General features: G+C 50.2%; 2 protein-coding genes across 4 annotated transcripts in view; both read left to right on the forward strand.

The window, feature by feature from the left end:
• Positions 1 to 1,354, forward strand: part of INTS1 (integrator complex subunit 1) — a 29,536-nt gene extending 28,182 nt beyond the window's left edge. For both annotated transcript variants that reach the window (XM_076350715.1, XM_076350716.1), the window contains exons 45-47: positions 3 to 94; positions 211 to 320; positions 749 to 1,354. In XM_076350715.1, the coding sequence (XP_076206830.1) occupies positions 3 to 94; positions 211 to 320; positions 749 to 864 (318 nt within the window). In that variant the 3' untranslated portion in view covers positions 865 to 1,354. The remainder of the gene's footprint in view (positions 1 to 2; positions 95 to 210; positions 321 to 748) is intronic.
• A 10,119-nt stretch (positions 1,355 to 11,473) lies between these two features.
• Positions 11,474 to 19,630, forward strand: part of MICALL2 (MICAL like 2) — a 28,384-nt gene continuing 20,227 nt past the window's right edge. The window contains exons 1-2 of one of the 2 annotated variants that reach the window (XM_076350679.1): positions 11,474 to 11,687; positions 18,065 to 18,113. In XM_076350679.1, the coding sequence (XP_076206794.1) occupies positions 11,545 to 11,687; positions 18,065 to 18,113 (192 nt within the window). In that variant the 5' untranslated portion in view covers positions 11,474 to 11,544. Of the gene's footprint in view, positions 11,688 to 18,064; positions 18,114 to 19,630 lie in introns of those variants that run through there. The other variant, XM_076350680.1, reaches the window with a different exon arrangement.

Here is a 19,630-nt window from a genome sequence, read left to right on the forward strand (position 1 = left end):
AGACAAACCTACAGAAGCTGATGAGTTCATCAGAGGAGTCCTGCCGAAATCTGGCCTTTAGCCTGGCTTTGCGCTCCATTCAGAACAACCCCAGGTGAGGACCACTGGAACTTAGGCTATCCCGAGTCACTGATGGGCACTGGCTGCCCATCTTGCATGCCTGTTGATGGTGATCGGGACTGTACTGACACTGTAATGTTTTACTCCCAGCATTGCTGCAGACTTCCTTCCCACCTTCATGTACTGCCTTGGCAGCCGAGACTTTGAGGTGGTGCAGACAGCACTGAGGAACCTGCCTGAATACACCCTCCTTTGCCAAGGTAAGTTGGTATCTGCCACCTTTGGTGCATTCTTGGCCTCGCAAGGGTCAAAGCTGGGCTCCTGTGCTGGGAACAGCCTTCCTGGGAAGCTGCCAAGGGCCAGTGTTGCCTAGACCAGGCCATCAAACATGCAGGTGATCTGTATCAATAGTGACTTTGGTCTGAGCATCCCAGGGGAGATTTGCCATAGAGACAAGGGAGGCTTCCTTGAAGTAGATTTGCTCCTTTAGGATTTTCTCCGAGTTGTGATCCCTCACGTGATCACATACCCACAGAGCTATTAGAGGGTGGATTGTGCCATGTTCTTATGGAAGGAGAGAATTTCTCGCACAGCTGCAAACGTTCATCCCAGTGTACGTTGGTGGATTGCTCTTGCTTGTACGTTGGAGCTCTTGGGTCAGTCCTCATGCTGTCTTTCCCTTTCACAGAGCACGCAGCAGTATTACTGCACAGGGCCTTCCTGGTGGGGATGTACGGCCAGATCGACACCAGCTCTCAGATTTCAGAGGCCTTGAAGGTTCTGCACATGGAGGCCACGATATGAACATGTGGTTCTGGGAGCTCCACTTCCAGAGGAATTAATTTAACTGGACTCATCAGCTGCATTGAAGCGCTGTAAGAAGACAGTGTATTTTAACCCATGCGCTGGAGGATCAAAGAGGTGATGTAGCAGGCCAGACTGTGCTGGAAAAGGAGAGTGTGCTGACTGAAGATCAGAAAGGGGCAAGGATCGATCTGTCTGGCTAAGATGCCATTATTGTGGGAGAAAAATCTCCTGAACATTGTGCCAAATGGAGCACTTCCTTCACTGGGTCTTGGGGCAGCGCCTGTTGGTTTGTTGTTTGGTTTTTTTGTCTCTCCAAGAAGGCAGAGCTGCTGGGAGAGCAGAAGGGAGCACTGGCCCTTGCACTTGAAGTCTCTGCGCTCTCTGTGTTGGAGGGAACATGCAGATCTGTGCAGGGGGAGAGACCGCTTTGTTTTCTGGGGGTGGGTGTTTTTTTTTTTTCTTTTTTAATTAAAATTCTCTTTGTTTCCATTGTGCCTTTCTCTGCTCCGTGCTGCCTTGGGTGTAGCTTGACATCCCTCTCTCCCTGTTCTTCAACCTCTTGTTATTCTAGACAAAGCATCTCTGGAAGACCTGTCTCCATGGCCAAATGCTCGTAGAGCCATCTTGGCCTTTTACAGTATATGCAGGAAATGGAGGACGTTTAGAAGGGTCAATGGGGTATAATAGATGAGTTTGGTCAGCAGCAACTGCTGACAGGACAACTTTTAAGAGGTTCCTTAGAAAACTTTTCTTTAAAAACAAATAAAGTAAACTTCTTGGTACATTTGCAAACATCCCAGCAGCTGGCCACTGTCACAGTGGAGTCTTCGAACAAGCAGCTGGGTTTCCTCTTTGGGATCTGCCAGTTCCTCCCTGTGACTCTTCTGACCACTGCTCTCTGGTCCTTGTCTGCTGATAGGGGTGATAGCTTATTTGCCAGCTGTCTGAGGACAGAAAAGTAGGTGTCTTCCCTCTGCTCCAGAGAAACAACTGCCTCATATGCTCATTCTCCAGTCTCACTTAATTCTAGTCACCAGTTTGCTTTCATGTCATTTGTCTCTATTCCTCTGACACTCCACTTGTTAGGAGAGAATCTTTGTAGTATTCTAAAGACAAAGATCCTGGAGGAATTTTATAGATAGCTGTAAATAAGTCTGTATCTCCTTGCTGGCAGTGGGGACAGTTGTGACCTCGTGGGTGGCCAGGTGGAGAAATACTGTCCATTCTTGCAAATGAGGAGTGCCACGGCTGAGCACTTTTCCTAATGTGTCAAAATATGAATGAATGTCCGGCTGGCTCTGCAGAGAGAGGGAGGAGAAAAGGGAGAGCTCTGAACCTCCCATCAACTGTCAGTAGCCTTGCCTTTAAATAAAGAGATTAGAGCCATCACTTAAGGATGCAACATGGTCTTTTCCTCAGCAGCGTCTGCTTCGCATCCGGAGCCACTACTGTGGCAATTAGTTACATATAAATTATGGGGAGGAACAGCTGAAGAAGATCAAGTCAGTGAAATGGTTTTCCTGAGGGGCTCAGTGACAGCAGGATTAATGCCTGTCTAAAGGGTTCCCAGTGAGATTACTGGCTCCTCTTACCTTAGTCCCTTATCAGACATCATTAAGGTACTGCTCAGTTTGTCAGAGCAGGGAGGTAGTTCTTCTGGTGCTGCTGTGGGCCTAGAGCAACTGGGAACTTGTGGGGCTGGCTGGGAAAGGGCTTTTCACAGGACTTTGAATCGAGGAGCAAGGAAAATGTCTCAAAACCGTTACCACACAAAGACAGCGAGTCAAACAAAGTAGTGGTGCTTTGGTGAAGATCCTCCCTGCAGGTGGGGCTTTCCAGAAACCCCACTCCAGGGCTGTAACTAGAAACATTTATGGGCAAAAACAAATTGCGTGGTTGGCCCCAACTTCTACTCTCTCTGTTGGGCGACACCTACTGTGAGCAGACCAGCTCCAGGAGACCTGGTTTGGAGGAGTTGGGGATGTTTGGATGTTGGCAGAACTTTTTAATGACCCCTCACAGCAGGACAGCCACACTTTGCAGAGCAGCGGGAAAAGAAATGTCTTTGAGGAGGTGGAAGGAGCATCTCTTTATCAGCAGCAGAAATCTTTTGGGAGATCAGGAAACAAATTCAAAGGGAGGGAGAGTGGGTGGAATTTATTCTGCAGAGCTGGGCCTCCCCATAGATCTCCCAATACAAAAAGCATCATCTGTGATTTGTTGATCTCTCTGCTTTTTGCTGTATTGAAGGTTCCCACCATCCTCTGCTTGGACCCCGTGGAGCGGAGCAGGTTGCCCTGGCTTGGAGCGCATCACTGAAAACAGATCAGGGCTGAGAACGGGGCTGTCAAGGGGGTCACCTGGCAGTGCAGAGACAGCTCAGGGCAGGAGCCCGTCCCTCCTGCCTGCAAAGCCAGCCGTGACAGCTCTAGAACAGTTAGCGACGGCGTTACTGATGCCCTGGCACTCACCCGCCTTTTAATCCGTGCTCTGTAACTTTCATCTCTGCCTGGCTGAGCACCTTCTCTCCTCCCATCCCTGCTTAGCTGACAGTGTTACCCTTCACAGATCTGCCGGGCTCCTTCCGGGGGCTGGGGTCATCTCCTCTGTCTTCAAGGAGAGCTGGTGCCTTGCTCAGAAGAGGAGTGGTGAGGAGGTTTGCAGCGTCATTCCCAGCCAAGTCCATGGGGCCTCCATGACTCACCCAGTGGAAATCACTGCTCCTGTCTGCATTCCAGACAACACCTCCCAAAGTGGTGCAAAATCCCTGCCTAGACACTTCTCTACCATGATCTGCTGTAGTCAAGAGCTTCCTGGGAGAGCCATGGGCTGCCAGGGCTGGTGTCTGAGGGAGTCCACGTGGGGCTGGGGAAAACGCTCAACACTGGCTCGTGGGGAGGCTTTCTGTCTCCTCAGATACACTGGGAATCCCATCCCAGCTCTAGGGCAGGCACGGTGGGGAAGGGAAAACTGGCCGCAGGCTTGTTCAGCGTCCTGTGGCTGCAGCCAGCTCAGGGCAGGGCTGGCACAACCCCTGTGCGTTAGCTGGCCCTGCTTTGGTGCCTGCATGGCCAGCGCTGGGCAGAGGTGGTAGAGGGCTGGGGAGCGAAGAAAGCCCAAGAGGAGCTGGGCAGTCCTGGAGCAGCCAAGGGGCTGCCAGCACCAGCTGGCAAGGATGGGGCAGGAATGCAGGAATAGCCGAATCCAGGCTGGGAACAGGCCCCAGCGTGCCTGGGTGGAGGTGGTAGCACGGTACAGGCAGGCTGCAGTGGGAGAGCCAAGGCTTGAGAGGAGGGGGACATGACACCTCCTCACCCATGTTGCGATGGCGTTCATGTTGGGTCCTCTCAAAGCCCAGCTGCTTCCCCACAGAGGTGACCAGGTCCCACCTCCATACCCTGCAAGCATCAGGGGATCACAAACCCCCTGCAAACACCAGGCAACTCTTGTGATCGTTTCCTACCGCAAATTATTTCTTTCTGCTGCAAAGATCAAATGTTTTTATGACCCATGATCAAAACATCATGTTTTTATGACCCAGATGTGGCAGCCGTGGGAGGGAGATGGACACTTGTCCAGCATGCGTATGATGGACCTTCACTGCCTTGGCTGGGCACAAGTAGGCATCTCTAACCTGACCATACCCCATTCCTGCCAGGCCCGGTGTGGCTGGGAGCATGACCCCTTGCATGTGCTGATGCCCCGGAGCAGGGGTGCAGCTGTTTCACACAGCTCCGGGCAAGGCTGTGCATCCCAGGAACCATGAGGGGTGTCCTGGAGCACCACGTGAGTTTGGCCGTGAGCAGGGCATGACTAACCGGGGAGGTGCCTGCGTGCTCCTGACTCAGTGGCAGCTGCCTCCGGGGCATGCTTGATGTTGGGGAACTGGAAGAGTCCCAGCACTGAGCTCAGAGGCATATCTGCCCGACCCACTACGTCAACAGCAGAAATGCAGGGAGAGGTATACAGGTAATGGCCAACAAATGGGATTTCATGGTTAAAGACATCAACGTTTTGCCAGCCATTAGAAAAGAGGAAAGGTAGAGAAAGAGAAGCCTCCCTTTGCAAGGAGCAGCATGCAAGAAATCTCGTGCAAAAAAGGGAGAGGAAAACATCTGCGTTACTTATCATCTGTGTGTAAATGTGGGCTGTGGAGTTGTCGTGGTTGTCCGAAACCAGGACAAGAGTCTATTCCCGGGACTGCTCCCCGGGGCCCTGCCATCCTCTTCCTCCAGCCAACCTCATCTGTGACCTCAGTCAGTGACAAACACAATCCCGGCCCTGCCTGCCCTCAATTAACTTCCTTCTGGCCATACCACAGTTCAGGACGGTAGGATTCACGCTTAACTCGAGGAGTTGTTCGCTAAAAGCTAAAAATGGTAAGACTTTGGTTAGCTTTGGGTATGTTAAAGCCAGTCCCACACCAGCTAAGCAGCCTGGCTTCTATAGGGGTAGCATTTGCCTAAGGGTGGACTGATTTTTAAACCTCTGTATTGCCTCTCCATGTATTTAGATAATTTGGCCCTAAAGCACCAGAATATAGAGCTTGCATCTTCCCCTCCTTCTAAATTCAAGAGACCTTTATAATAACATATCTGCCTGTCCTGTGTAGCTGGTGGTGCCTTGCCTTTGGCGTTACCCTGTTTGCATGAACAGCATCTCTAATACAAGAAGATAGTGGGCAAAAGAACATCAAGACCCCCCAGCAACAATTAAAAAATTCATTAAGCTACAATAGGCCAGTCATTTCTGGGTAATTATTAAGCTGTAAGAATTGCTAATTGTCTTATTAGCATTAAACAATTATGCAAATAATGGAAAACATACCATAAGAGTAATAAAATTACCTCCCTTTCTCTTTTTTTTTTTTTTAAACAATAACGAGATTTAAAATCTAAAGTGATGCTTATGGTTTTGCTCTCCAGGGTTTATTGGGAACATCTTTGAAGAGGAGTGGAACCTCTAAGGGCATTCAGCACAGGGCGAGTAGGACATCTTGAACCACATCTACCACGAGTCATCTTGCAGGGCTTGTAGTGCCACCGCAGCAGGCTGTCCCCCCGTTCTGCACCCACTGCACCACCCAGGCAGCAACACAGGGACACGCAGGTGCCGATGGCTTTGGAGGACCACGCAGTGGTCACGCTGCTAGGCCAGGACTGGAAAGAGAGAGAGTTTGAATTTTGTACTATCATAGACTTCCTACAGGAGTCCCTGTCCTCCCCCAAATAAAGCGCACGATGTTTCAAGTTTGGTCTGGGTGAAAACAAGGCAATTTGTAGTTTTTCACATCAATTCAGCACAAAAGTGGAAAGTTCTGGCCTTTAAAGTTATGCTAGCTCAAGGATTTTATTACTATTAAGTTAGTAAACTGAGGTAAGAACCATCCTCTCTTCTAGGTGAGGTTCCAGATGGATTTCGGAGGTCAGCAATAAGCTGAATGCCGAGCAAGTGCCTTTGTGTTCCTGTAAAACGAGAACAAGACGTTGTTTACCCCCACCGCCAGGAAAAGGAGACTTCACTTACTCATGTCCACAATGAGCTTGGAAAAGGCAAAGTGCTTCTTTGCTTCAGCATGTTAACACTGTTAATCACTAACAAATATTATCAGTTTTCCAGGCTTTAAACTCTGCTCCGCTGATAAGACACAGCATTTCAAAGCAGCCAAGCCAGCTCCTGCTCCAGGGTGGGTCCTGCTCCCATGGTGATGCCATGATAGATACGGGTCACCTCACCCAATCTCATGATCCAAACAGGTTTTGATCAGCAAAACGCACCTTCACTTTCACTTTCTGGTAAAAGTGGTGAAGTTTGCAGCTCCGGGAGGACCGGAGGGAGCGTTCTGCCACAGCAGTGCAAAGATTGGAGATCACCACCGCCCGTTTCAGCTTCCTCGGAACAGGAGGGGAGGTCACCTTCTGAAACAAACACTATCCCCGATCCCCTTGGAGAGCTGCTTTTAGCTCCCTGAGACTCTCTGGTGACTCACCAAGCAGCTGTTTATGGCCTCTTCATTTTTTCCTTCTCACCTGGTGTGTAGGATGCAGCATGTGAGCAGTCTCCCGTCCTTGCTGCCTGGAAATAACTTTCTGACATCAACGTCTAGCCTGTCCCACACCTCACTGTTTTGGGGGACAGGAAAGCTGGCAGGTCATCTTGCCAGCAGTCTGGAGGGACAAAAACGGAGAGAGACTGGTTTCTTTTTTGATGTGACATCGTGTTATACCTAGGTGACAGGACACACTTTGCTCTGATGCTCACTATTTTTGGTCCTTTGAGGTTTTAGGATAATGGATTTACCATTTATGAGCTTCTCAGAGGTACGTGTTGTGGAGAGATTTACCAAAGTGCCTCTTTCTGTAACTTCACATTTCACTTTCATCTTCTTTCAGTGGAAATTCGTGTTCAGGCTTGAATTTTGTAATAACGTTTTTTTCTGCTACTTTGCAGGTCAAACTAGCCAGACTCCGAGGAGTCACATTTCTGTGTGAGTAGCTGTGAAATTGTTGGGGCTTTCTTTTCCCTGGCTTGGGCCTTTCCGTCTCTGTGGAGTCAGCCTGGCTGCCTTCTGGGAAGAGAGAGCCGATGAGGCATGTTACTGATGAGACACATACTTTTTCCTTCTCATTTTGAATCCCTCAGTTTAATACAAACCATTGGCATGGGAATGTATGAGAGCTCTTGGCTACGACACACACTTCCTATTGTTGGGAGTGAACAGCCCTGTGTACAGCCCGCAGCAAAATTAGGAAGTCGCTCAATTTGATCAGCTGATTTCCCACAATAGTTAAAAGATGTGATTTTTGCCTATGACGTTGCACCCTTTTATGACAAAGAATGCATGACTTGATTCTCAGCTTCATGAGGCCCCACGTTGTCTGATATAAGGAATCAACCCTTTCCCCCGCCCTCAAGTCCTCAAGCTAACAAACGTTGGTTGTTTTTCTTTGGGCTTTAGGGTGGTCCTAGTCATATATTTAAGTTTTTTCTCTACTAACGGTAAAGTCCAGGCTGCTGCGTATGGGAACCAGGATAAATTCAAGAGGTAATGGCAGAGGGTGATCCCCACTAGTCATAGCAACCGTCAGGAAGCACTCAGTATTTCTCCATTGCAGTTCGGTATCTAGGAAGAGAACTGAAAAGGACTGTGGAAGAGAAAGAAAAGGAGACGTGTCTGTAAGTAAAGAAGAATAAATCACTCCCTATCTGTGGACTGCTGCTCCCTAACAAGCTTCCAAACACGCCTCAGGAGGGGATCTAGATGAGCAGGCACTGCATTCGCAGGACGCGCTCTGCTCCATGAGCTAGCAGTGCATCACAGGTGGGAAATTTCACCCAGCAGCACTGGGAAAAGTGCAGTGAATGTGGGCAAGGTCCACAAAATGGGCTGAGGACATATAAGGCTCCTCCAAGGAAAAGATGTAGAAGGGAAAAATACAATCCAGAGTAAGGATTTGTAAGCATCATCCCACGAGGAACGTCCTGGGAGAACAGCAGTTGTGGGTAATAGGTAGGCAGCTGCACAGGCAGCTCTGCTCCGTTCCTGCCCTGTTCCTCCCTCTAGTGCTTGTTAGTTTACCTGTTGGTGCATTAAAGACTCATCATAGCTATAAACTCCCGCAGAGCTCTCCTTAATCACCAACTAAGAACACTGCACAAGTCGCTGATGCCTGTATTTTGAAAAGCCATTATTGGGCCGGGAGTAATACTATTACTGCATTAGCGAACTCCTTCAGCGATGTCATTTTAATCACCTTAGCATATAATGTGGACCTGATTCTTCTGGTGTACCAAGGACTGTACCTCCAACCTAACCCTCTCTCGGGATGCACAGCTTGGAGCCAGCGACTGATAGTTTCTTCTTCTGGTGTCTACAAGCCTGGATGCCTTTCTGATAAGACTGTCTCGGTCAAACACAAATGACCAGGCTCAGTGCAGGGAGGGACGAGGTGAAATGTAGTGGGCTATGATATACAGATCGCAGCTGCTCTCCGAATCCAGCCTGGCTTTCCACTCTGTGGGTCTGTGTCCCCTGCCACCCAGCCCCAGCTGCCCCTTCCCAAAGCACAAGGTAATGAGAAGGGACTAACCGCATCGACTTATTAAGCCAGGTTTGTCAGAAGACAGATTGTTATGTTAAAAAAATATATTAAAAAAAAAAAAATAATAATTCCCTGGGCCGTGCCCCATCTGGGCCATTAAATCTGAAAGGGGTAACTACCGCTGTTTCAAAGCTGGGCTCAGAAGCTGATTTTCACTATTTGTACTACTAGTTGGCAACAACTCCATTTTCAAACACCATTTTCTTCTCCTCGTTTCCCAGTGCTGCACTATGTAGATTGCAAGCACGGCAGGGGGATGCACACTGCTGAACAAAACAGTCTTTGGGACTTACAAAAAGAAACCCCACAAATGCATTTCCTAAACCCATTGCATGCCCTTTATTTCTCATCAGCCCCTAAATTACCTGATGACAGAGGATGGGAAGGGCTGCCCATCATTAGGCAGTTAGCTTTTTGTAAATTATGCAAATTTTATCAATCTAATGAAAAGATGGTATAGAAATCATAGAATCATAGAGCCATAGAATCATAGAATCATAGACTAGTTTGGGTTGGAAGGGACCTCTAAAGGTCATCTGGTCCAACCCCCCTGCCGTGGGCAGGGACAGCTTCAACTAGATCAGGTTGCTCAGAGCCCCGTCCAGCCTGACCTGGAATGTTTCCAGGGACGGGGCATCCACCACCTCTCTGGGCAACCTGTGCCAGTGTTTCACCACCCTCAGTGTAAAACATTTCTTCCTTATATCTAGTCTGAATCTACCCCCCTTTAGTTTAAAGCCATTCCCCCTTGTCCTGGCACAACAGGCCCTGCTAAAAAGATTGCCGCCATCTTTTTTATAAGCCCCCTTGAAGTACTGATCGGCTGCAATAAGGTCTCCCCGAAGCTGCCTCTTCTCCAGGCTGAACAACCCCAACTCTCTCAGCCTTTCTTCATAGGAGAGCTGTTCCATCCCCCTGATCATTTTTGTGGCCCTCTTCTGGACCCGCTCCAGCAGGCCCGTGTCTTTCTTGTGCTGAGGGCTCCAGAGCTGGACAAGCTCAGCTTTCAGGGCTCCAGCGCTGCAAGTTTCCAACTTGCAAGAAAGCAAGCATCTTTTTCGAGGGAGGGGAAAAAAACAACTTTGAGTTAATCCAGCATTTCTTTTGATCAGTCCCTTGGTAGTCTGATTAATTTTGAGTGCAGATGTTCATGCTTTCCTTCACAGAATACACCCAGTACTCAGGAGCAGCCTCACCATGCCGTATTTCCTCCTTGCCACACTGTTCTTGTTACGGTTGTGCAGCAACATATGCTAAGGCCTTATTACAAGGGATTCCTATAAATGGCATAAAGGATTAATAATGTATTTATAACACAACTTTGTTTTAGTATAAAGTGATCTATAAATTTGTAATAAATGTTTTATAATGTTTTTGTAGCCTGTTATAAATGATAAATGGGAGACTATAGATGCCACATCAAATATTCATGCTGCATTGTGTGCATTATTATGCCGTTACTGTTCAGGAAACCATTAATAATAAAGTGAATGGAGATGTAAAAGTTGCTGACATGCCCAGCAAGCCATTTATAATGAAATGTATAATCCTTACCATAAAGTAAATACATTGGCCAGTGATTGTTGATGAAATGGAAACACACTGAATTATTTGTGAGGTATTTAGATATTAATGTATATTATCCATATCATGTCACAGAAATGCCATTAATATATTATATTATATGTATTATTAATTATTTTTACCTAATTTATAGGCAGCTCTTAAAGTGTTACCTTGTCTCTTCTGCAGTTTTGTCAGCCGCACGAGACCTGGCGAGTTATTTTATGTGATGCCTGTGCCGCGGGGCAACCGTAATGAATTGGCAACCACGGTGCTGCCCCTGGCCGTGGCCAACCCAGCCGGCGCAGGGCCGCAGCGGGTGGCCGCCCTTTTGGCTCCCTCATCCAGCCACCCCGCTCTTCCCCCTCTGTGGGGAAAGGGGACGGAGGTGGCTGCAGGGGATGGTCGACAGCCGCTGATGCCCGATGGGCTGCCCCAGGCCGGGCAGACCCTCTGCCCACAGCCGGCCTCCCTCCTTCCCTAGCCGGGATGAGGCCTCTGGGCGGCCATGCTTCGTCCTCCCTCCTCCTCCTCCTCACGCCTCCCCTGTGTGGCTGCCCCTTCACGAAGGAAACCCGAGTTTTTTGTGCGTGTCTGCGAAGGAAATTTCCTTTGTCCCCACGGCAGAAGCCCAACGCGTGGGATCTCGTGTCGCGACAGGGCCGTGCCGGGGGTGCCGCTGCCCCCAGCCGCTGTGGAGAAGCAGCCGCCCCCCTCCCCACCCCCCCCCGCAGGACCGCCGGGCACGTCCAAAACACACACGTTTTTCTGTCATTTCTCCCCCGCCTCCGCCAAGCTCGGCCCCGGGGCGAGGCGGAGGGAGGCCCTGAGGGGCCGCCGCCGCCCGCCCCTCGCCCGCCCCTTTCCCCGCCTCCTCCCCGCCGCGGCCGGCCGCCACACGCCGGCAGCCTGCGGCTGGGCTCGGCACGGCACGGCGAGGGGCTCCCTCCTGCCCCGCCGAGCCGCCCCGGGGCACGGGGCCTGCCGCCGCCTCCCCCGGCCCGTCGAGGCCATGGCGGCCATCCAGAACCTGCAGCTGTGGTGCAAGCAGCAGTGCGAGGGCTACCGCGATGTCAGCATCACCAACATGACCACCTCCTTCCGCGACGGCCTCGCCTTCTGCGCCATCCTCCACCGGCACCGGCCCGACCTCATGTGAGTACCCTCGCCGGGCGTCGAGGCCAACGCGTGGGCTGCCGGCTCGGCGGGGCCGGGACCCTCCGCTCGCAGCTGACGGCCCTCGCTGGGCTGCGGTCAGCCCGCCGTTGAGCTGTGGACTCCAAGCCCTCCATCCACCGCGGGACCTCGCCTTCCCCGCAGACGCAGCCCTGACAGAAATGCCAACTCCTTGGGAGATGCTGTGGGCGGGCGGCCATCGCCAGGAAGCTCAGCTAGCTCCCACACTGAAAATCTCCAAGCGAAGACCTCCGCTCTCCCTGCCTACGTGCTTTTTTTTTCCCCTATATATTTTTTTTCCCCTTTCTTCCCTCTGTGGCTGAAGTATAAATACTTTAAATGCGTCCTTTCCATTGCAAAACAAGTTCAGGCACCAATTTTTGGGGAAGCATTTCCTTCTTTGCTGTTTGTGTTTGCTTAGGCTGGGCTTTCCTCGCTCAGCCCGACGGCAGCTCAGCTGCTCAAGAGTCGGGAGGCAAGGGCGATTTAAACAAAATAAAATAGAAAGGCAGGGCCCGGCAGCCACTGGATTCCTGAACATCAATCATTTTTCCCATCTAGACTCTGTCTGTGGGAGGGAAAGTGTTTTCCAGCCCTTGCTGGTGCCCTGTGGGTTTTGACCTGTCCCTGCCCAAATGTTAATGTCTGGGAAGGTGAATCGCCAAAGGGAGAAGTAGATCCTGCTTCCTAGTTTGGTTTTTTTTACTTCTGGGCTCTTTGGACTTTGAGGTGGGGGGGTTGAGGGGGAAGGTCAAGGCAAGGGAGCAGCGCAAAGATTGCCCAGGAGTATTGCTTTAAGCATTAGGTCTTTCCCAGTCAGATGTGTCCAGCTGGTGGAGGACCAGGTTGGGTTTTCTGTACTGTGGTTCTCCTCCTGTTCCTTGAATTCTGCCTTTTTCCTCGTGCTCCCAGGACAGCCTGCGGCTTGGGTTTGTGTGCAGAGGTCTCTCTTACAGGTGTCTTGCTTCTGGTGGAAGCCCAAGGAGAAGATCTCCTGTTTCTCTCTCTCCTCTGTTGTTTTGAAACTTGGAAGAGGCAGGAGCAGGCTTGGGCAGCGGGAGGTTAGTGTGGGAGCTTCAGGCACACTTTCTCTGTGGCCTCCAGTGCTTGGGCAGTCACCATGGTGTTGCTGTGTATGGCTTCCTGACATGCTGTCGTGTCCACGTGACTCCAGATATTTCCTTTCCTTCCTTTGATTCACAGTCCCAAAGGTACAAAATACCAGGGCAGAAAGGCTGACGTGACCAGGAGGTGCTCGTAGAGGGACCGTGACTGCTTCCTGGCTGACTCTGCAGCTGGCCCATCCGGAGCATGGGTGTAAACAGGGGCTCAGCAACTTGAGAACTGGAATAATCCTGTTGACCAGTTCAGTGGGTTGTTTATAATGCTTGAACTGTGCATAAAGGGTTGTGGATAGACGTATTTTAAATAAATTCTCCTGTGTTGAAGAGGGAAGATGTTCCTTGCGGCGTCTCTCTGTTCCCATTCATTTTCTTTTACGATGGAAATTCTGCCTGACTTTATTCAGGACCTTACAGAAGCTCTTTCTGACTTGGACCAGCTCAGCAAAGACTGCCTGAAGGTTAAAGTAAGAGAAGCTTTTTCAGTGACCTCCCTCATCAGTGTCAGTGGTGTAATGCAGGAAAGCACCAGCTGTATCCTTGGCTGGGCAAAGTCCTGCTGGAAGGAAATTATGCTTTCAAGGTGTTGGTGGCCAGGGCTGCCGGGTGTCATGTTGTCGGATCCTGGGGCTGAATACTTGTGCAAATTCTCCATGTGTCTGTAAAAGCTTCTCCGAGTGTTGGCGGTGCAGGAGCCACCGGCAGAGAAGTGCGGCTGGGTGCACGTGTGGCTGTGACTCCTGCTTCCCAGGGGCTTGAAGTGGTTTATCCTGAGCTCCTCCCCTTGCTTTTAGCAAAGATCCTAGATGAAGATTAAAAGCATCATACTGAAAATAAAACTAGAAAAGGACAATTGGTGTTTGGAGCACCCGGTGTGTTTGCAGCAGCTCTGCTATATAAATCACTTGCAGAACATGATTCAGTCACGGCATCAGAGTTTTGCAACAGTGTGTTCTCTGTCTTTGTTTACACAAATGACATTCTTGGGCTGAGGAGTGCAGGGGATTTCTCCTTGCAGGAGCCTGAGAAATTCCCAGGAAAACTTCAAGCAATTAGAAAACATGGTCATAATCATGGGCTTCTCTTGTGGGGTATGTGGCTCAGAGGACACGCTGGTGGGAGTCTCTCCCCCCTTCCTGTTTTCTTGCTGGAAAACATACGGAAAATATGATAACTTCTCTCAAACTTGGCTGATGTCGGTTGGTATGTTATCAGTGAACAGGGCAGGCTGTGTAAAATTAGAAATGCATTTCCCACTCACTTCCCACTCATCCAAGGATGCTCTGGGGGAGTGGAGATGCACACTGAATTACCATGGAAATTCATTTCTCTTTTGTCCCAGCTGAAGCGTGCTTCATAGGCAGCCCCAGCCAGGCATGCACACTGTGTCAGGCAGGTCCCAGCCCATTTTCTGGGATGATTGCGGAGCCCTGAGGATCCTCTCATCAGAGGGACATGAAGCCTCATGGTAGCATGGCAGGAGGCTGAGGTCAGCAGCTGCCGCGTGTGAAGGCAATCGCTGTGTAAGCTCCAGCCACAGTTTTAGTGGCCTTGGCCTGATAAGTGAGGTAGAAGAAGCAGGGAGGCTGTGCACACTCGCTCAGATATTAATGCCAGATGTCGAGGAAAGGTTTTGATTAAGCTCCTTCTCTTCGTCCAGGATCTTGCTTTATCCCAGACTGTGAGCTGGTGTTCAGCAGAATTGACTGGTTGTGAAATCCCCCTTGGCGACTGAGCAGCAGTGGGTGCCCATTCCTCCAAGCAGCATTTCCTGGGCCGCTGTCAGCTCAGCGGTGCAGGATGAGGCCGAGACTTGCCAATACGGACAGGGAGGGCCCCAGCCGTGCTGAGGATGGGTTGCCCGCAGTCTCCATCTCCTTAGCAAAAGGCTGGGGTAAAGCAGAGCTGCCACCTGCTTGGCCTCTGCAGGGTTGTGGTTTGTGTGACAGGCGTAGGCGAGGGGAGGATGGTTCTGGGGTCAGGGAGTCACATCTGTTGTTAGTCACCCCCAGCAGTGCACTGCAGCTTGCCAGCAGGACCAGAGCAGTGTGGAACAGGCACTGCTGAGAGGAGGATGAGCACGTGGGGGACATCTTCCACCTGGGATTCCCAGCCCTGTCCCCTCTCCCTAGGTTGTTTGCACCTCCAGAAAGAACACAGCTGAAAGGTCCTGTTCCCAGCAGAGCATGCTGGATTTGAACCCTCTGTTCAAGGACTGTGAGCTGGCAAGGGGTGCTTCACTCTTTTTCAGTGATCCTTTTGACTGCACATATCTTATTGTCTATAGAGAAAATAATACAAAAGTGCCGAGAAGCAGAAGCTTTTTTGGTACTGTCATGGCTCTGGGATTTTTTTTGCTCAGTCTGCTGCAAGGTCAAGTTTCCAACCAAGTTAGCGCTTGCAGCAGCAGAGATTCCTCCTATGGAAGCACATGTGCTTGCAAAGGACCGTGGTGTGCTTTGCGAGCGCTGAGTCTGTGCAGCTGGAGCAGTGGGTGGTCACGGAGATTTGTGGGCATGAGAAATGCTCAGCCACTTTTTGCTAAGAGAAGGATTTTTTGGGGAGCTAAAAACTTCACTTTTATTCCTGTGCTAGTGAACTCCCCTCTGATTTGTTTCCAACACTGGAGGCCCTCTCTTGGGTCAGATTTATATTTCTCACCTCTTCCAATTAATTCAGTTGCCTGTGTTTTCTCAGCGGAGAACTCTTACTTCTCCATTTGTATTAGCTTTGCTTTCTTAGGATTACATTGGTCCAGGGAGCTTTGATATTCCAAGATAGGAGATGCACCAGCAAGATTAATTTCCGAAAGAAATATTATATGTAAGCAGTTCACCTGACTAGCCAGGGAAGGAGTGATGCCGAGAGGGCAGGAGGCTCTTGAAGTGACCAAGTAACCTGGTTGTTTGCACTCTCCTTCGGGGCACAGAAGGGGATTTCAGACATTCACCATCAAGAGATTCGCGTTTTTAGGTCTCTCTTACATGCCACGCAGTGTGAAGCTGCACACACACACTACGGTAGCAAACAGCATTCAGTGTGGCTGAAGGCCACTGACTGACAATAAATAGGTAACTCCAGTATGTTATGTCTTATGTGTCAGCATGACCAAGGAAGCTGGAGTTCCCCTTTGCTCTTGCAGGTGTTTTCCTGCGTTCAGGATGTCCCTGCTACGGAGACTTTATTTGGGAGCAGAACTGGGAGTGGGGCAGAGAGCTGCAATCACCTCCTTCAAAAAGCTGATTTCTTGCCTGACACAAACCAGGATGATTGTATCTATTGTTTCACTGAAACTTTTTTGGCTTGTGATTATTTTTGTTGCTCTTTTTAATCCATTGTCTCAGGGAAGGGAAATCTCCGGGCAGGAGCACTGCTTGAAGAAAAACCTCTGCAAGTCTCTCTGATTTTGCACAGGAAAGAGTATATGATTTAGAGGTGGGATGTGCCTTGTCTTTACATGCTTCTTGGGGGAGTTTGACCTTTGAGGCTTATCTGTCGTTCGTTCTCTCCTTATCCCACATAGCAATACCAGATGCGGGAAGCAGGGAGGAGGCATAGGCTGTGTCATGATGGACAAACCGGTTTGAAGGCGCCTCTCTTATTTACAGTGTAATGCTCCACTTTCTGTACTAAGTAGATAAAGGACCTGGCTTGCTCCTTGCTGTTACAAGTCATGGAAGAAGTTCCTCTGCTGCGATACAGATCATGTGTTTGTCTCATGAATAGGTCGCTGCGAGCCAGCTTTGTCCTGGCTTTCACACGGTTATCCTGGCTCCTCTCAGAGGTGAGGGACTGGCTAACAAGGGTAGGTCCACATCAGTTATAAAGGTGCTACGTACAAAAATGCAAAGTTGGTGCTGTAGCCTTTTCTGTTTATCAGTGAGAATTTCCTCTCTGGTATCAGCCTTTCGCTTAGTTCTGTGCCAGCAGGTACAAGGATTGTAAAGTGAAACTGGGTTATCAGAAAGGAATTGTTCCTGCCCGCTTGCCTGGGCAGAAGGAAGCAGTGTTGGAGAGCAGGGCTGCCAGCCAACGGTCAGTTTTGTATTCCCAGTTTAGCAAGTAACAGTCAGTTTAGAACAAAGCTGATGGTGGCTGTTTCCTAAGCGAGGGACACGCTCTGCTATGGGTGAGAAAGCACGCTGTGTTGCAGCTCTACTTCCAATACCACAAACTCGCTCTCCCCCATGCTTTTGTGCCTGTCCTGCCAGGTCCCAGTTTCTGAGTTCCCAGCACAGTGCAGAGAAAGGTGGCATCTGGGCTGGACCAGAGAGGGGGAGAGCAAATCTGGGGAGAGGGAAAGAAGGAGGTGATGTCTGGGGACAGCAGAAAGGAAGAAGGATTGTTGACTTTGGCTTGTAACTGCAAACAGTAATTGTCTCTTCCTTTTCAGTTATTGGTTATGATTACAAATTAAAAGTGACAGCCCTAGGGAAAGGAGAATAAGATTTCTACAGGCAACTTTGGTGTTATCAGCCGCAGTATTGTGTTGTGGGCAGAGGTATTTCCCAGGCAGATTCCTGGTGCTGGTTTTGTGGAGCTCTGCCAGAGAAGAAAAGAGGATTTGAAACCAGAACTTGTGTGCTGGTGGAATCAGCAGCTTCTGAGATCAGAGGATATGAGCGCGTCAGAGAAGCGTGCGATACATGCAGCGTCTGAGGTATCCACACCTCCTCGGGGCTGTGTGGAGGCAACTTGCAAGACGGGAGGAGAGCATGGATGTAATTGTTTGGAAAGTACTTCCAGGGAGAGAGCGTTGCAAATCTGGCTGGCAGGCATCAGTGTATCTTTTTGAGGTGGGAGAGGAGCAAGGCTTTTTTTGGGGAAAAAAAAGCCCCCACACCCCATGAGTTAGAGGTTGCTCCTGGCTGTCTCAGCAGAACCCCTGAATCTGCATGGGATGTTTTGGCATCAGCACATCCTGTCCACGGGAGGCTGCGGGACTCAGCCCTGCAAGGGTAGATGTGCCAAAAATGTGTTGTGCTGCCTGTGGGCAGATGGCTGTGCCTGCTGGGTCTTCTGCATGTCTCTGCCCTGGGAGGTGCAGCAGGTCTGTGACTGTCTCAGCTGGGATCTACAACACTGCTCCCTCCGGAGCGTCTCTGAGAAGGCAGGGTGGGAGGAGGTTCTCTGTCCCCCAAACCAGTGAGGCTCAGAGAGGTTCAAGAAGCTGAAAGTGAAGCAGCTTGCTCTATATCACCCACCTGAGATTTTTGTCTTCTTTCTGTATTTCAGAAACTTCAACTCACTCAGTAAAGAAAACGTGTATGAGAACAACAAGTTGGTAAGTGACTTTTAATGTTTCACTTTTGCTCTAGTCTATGACCTGGCACCTTGCTTATGTGGTTTAGCAACAGAAACCCTGCAGATGCAGTGTGCTGAGTGTGCTGTATTCAAATCCTTTGCCTTATTCTGCATGCATCCAACCTTCTGATTTGAACGGCAATGTCCAGGCTTGCTGGCTGCTTGAAAGCACTCTCAGACTGTTCACACTTCTTTGCTGGCTGCACAGTGATGCCTGTGTCCAGTGTGTCCTGTGGCAGCAGGAACTTGGACAGAGATGGTGGAGGTCAAGACATGGAACTTCTGCTCGTTCCCGGTGCAGGGAGTGAAGGCTCTTGGAAGGTGGAGATGTCCTAAAACCTCATCCTGCCTGGACGCTTCACTCCAGGATGGGATTTGAGTTTCTCTTGTTCTCTCCACGAAGAAAGTAGAAGTTGGGCAGGCCAACACCCTCCTGTACTGGATTCAAGCATGGGCTTAATGCTCCAAGGAAAGATTTTTTCCCTCCGTCTCTCCATCGCAAAGAGAGAGGCAGCAGATTAAAATGCTTCTCTTCCCTTGGCATCACTCCACACAGCTTCATGGCTGCTTGGCAGGAGATCGGGATGTGAATGAACCACGGCAGCTCACTCTTGTCTGGACTGGAGGAATGACATCCTCTGACGCAGTGAGCCATCTGAGGTGGTCCTTGCCTCCGGGAGAGCTAAACTCACCTCCCCACACTCCTTAGCTTCTGCTCCCCTTCGGCCCTGGCCGTGTTCACAGTACCTGTGACGGACCCCCCCCCTCAAGCTGGGGCTGCAGTATGTGAGCAGTTATTCGCACTCTCTGGGGTTCAGCCCTGCATGTTCCTCTCCTCTAGGTGAGGTTCAGACCGAGCGTTTTTGCCCGTGAGGTTTGGTATTTGGCAGGCATCAGGGCCTCTTTGCCATGGACAGTCATCCCAGCCAGAGTGCTGTGAAGCCCTGAGTGTTGCTCCTTCCCCAGCCGGGCTGATGGTGTCTGCTCTACTGGCAACTTTGCTTGTCTCTGGGAAAGGAGCTGTACAAGCTGTCTCCACTGCTTTTATTAATGAAAAGCTTCTTTGTGCCTCTCATAAAGAGTTGCTCCCCTCCTTTGTCGCAGCCTGTGTTTCTCCCCCTGCCCCCCCCTCCATTTCTTAGTTTCTTTTATGTCCTTTATTTTGCTCTCTCTTCCTTATTCCACCTGCTGTAGGATGACTTGTGTGGGTTGCCCTTTCACTGCTGGTATGCTGCTGCCTTGGCTCCGCCGTGAGCGGGGTTGACTCCTCCACCTCCTTGCGGGCTCCTGGGCTGGCCTCCCCCCTTGGACTGCTCTCCATCCTAGCTCCTACACTTTATTCCTTTGGCTGTCCTTGGGATACCAGTGGGTCTGATTTCTCCCAGAGTTATTGCTCTGTGATTGTTCAGACCCTCCTTGATGCCTCACTATTCAACAACTTCTTTTCAGCGGCTGTATTATTCAACTAAAAAAATCTTGTTTGGGCTGCAATTTGCC

This window comes from Aptenodytes patagonicus, chromosome 13 (assembly GCF_965638725.1).
Source record: "Aptenodytes patagonicus chromosome 13, bAptPat1.pri.cur, whole genome shotgun sequence".
In the NCBI taxonomy this organism is placed as follows: Eukaryota; Metazoa; Chordata; class Aves; order Sphenisciformes; family Spheniscidae; genus Aptenodytes; species Aptenodytes patagonicus.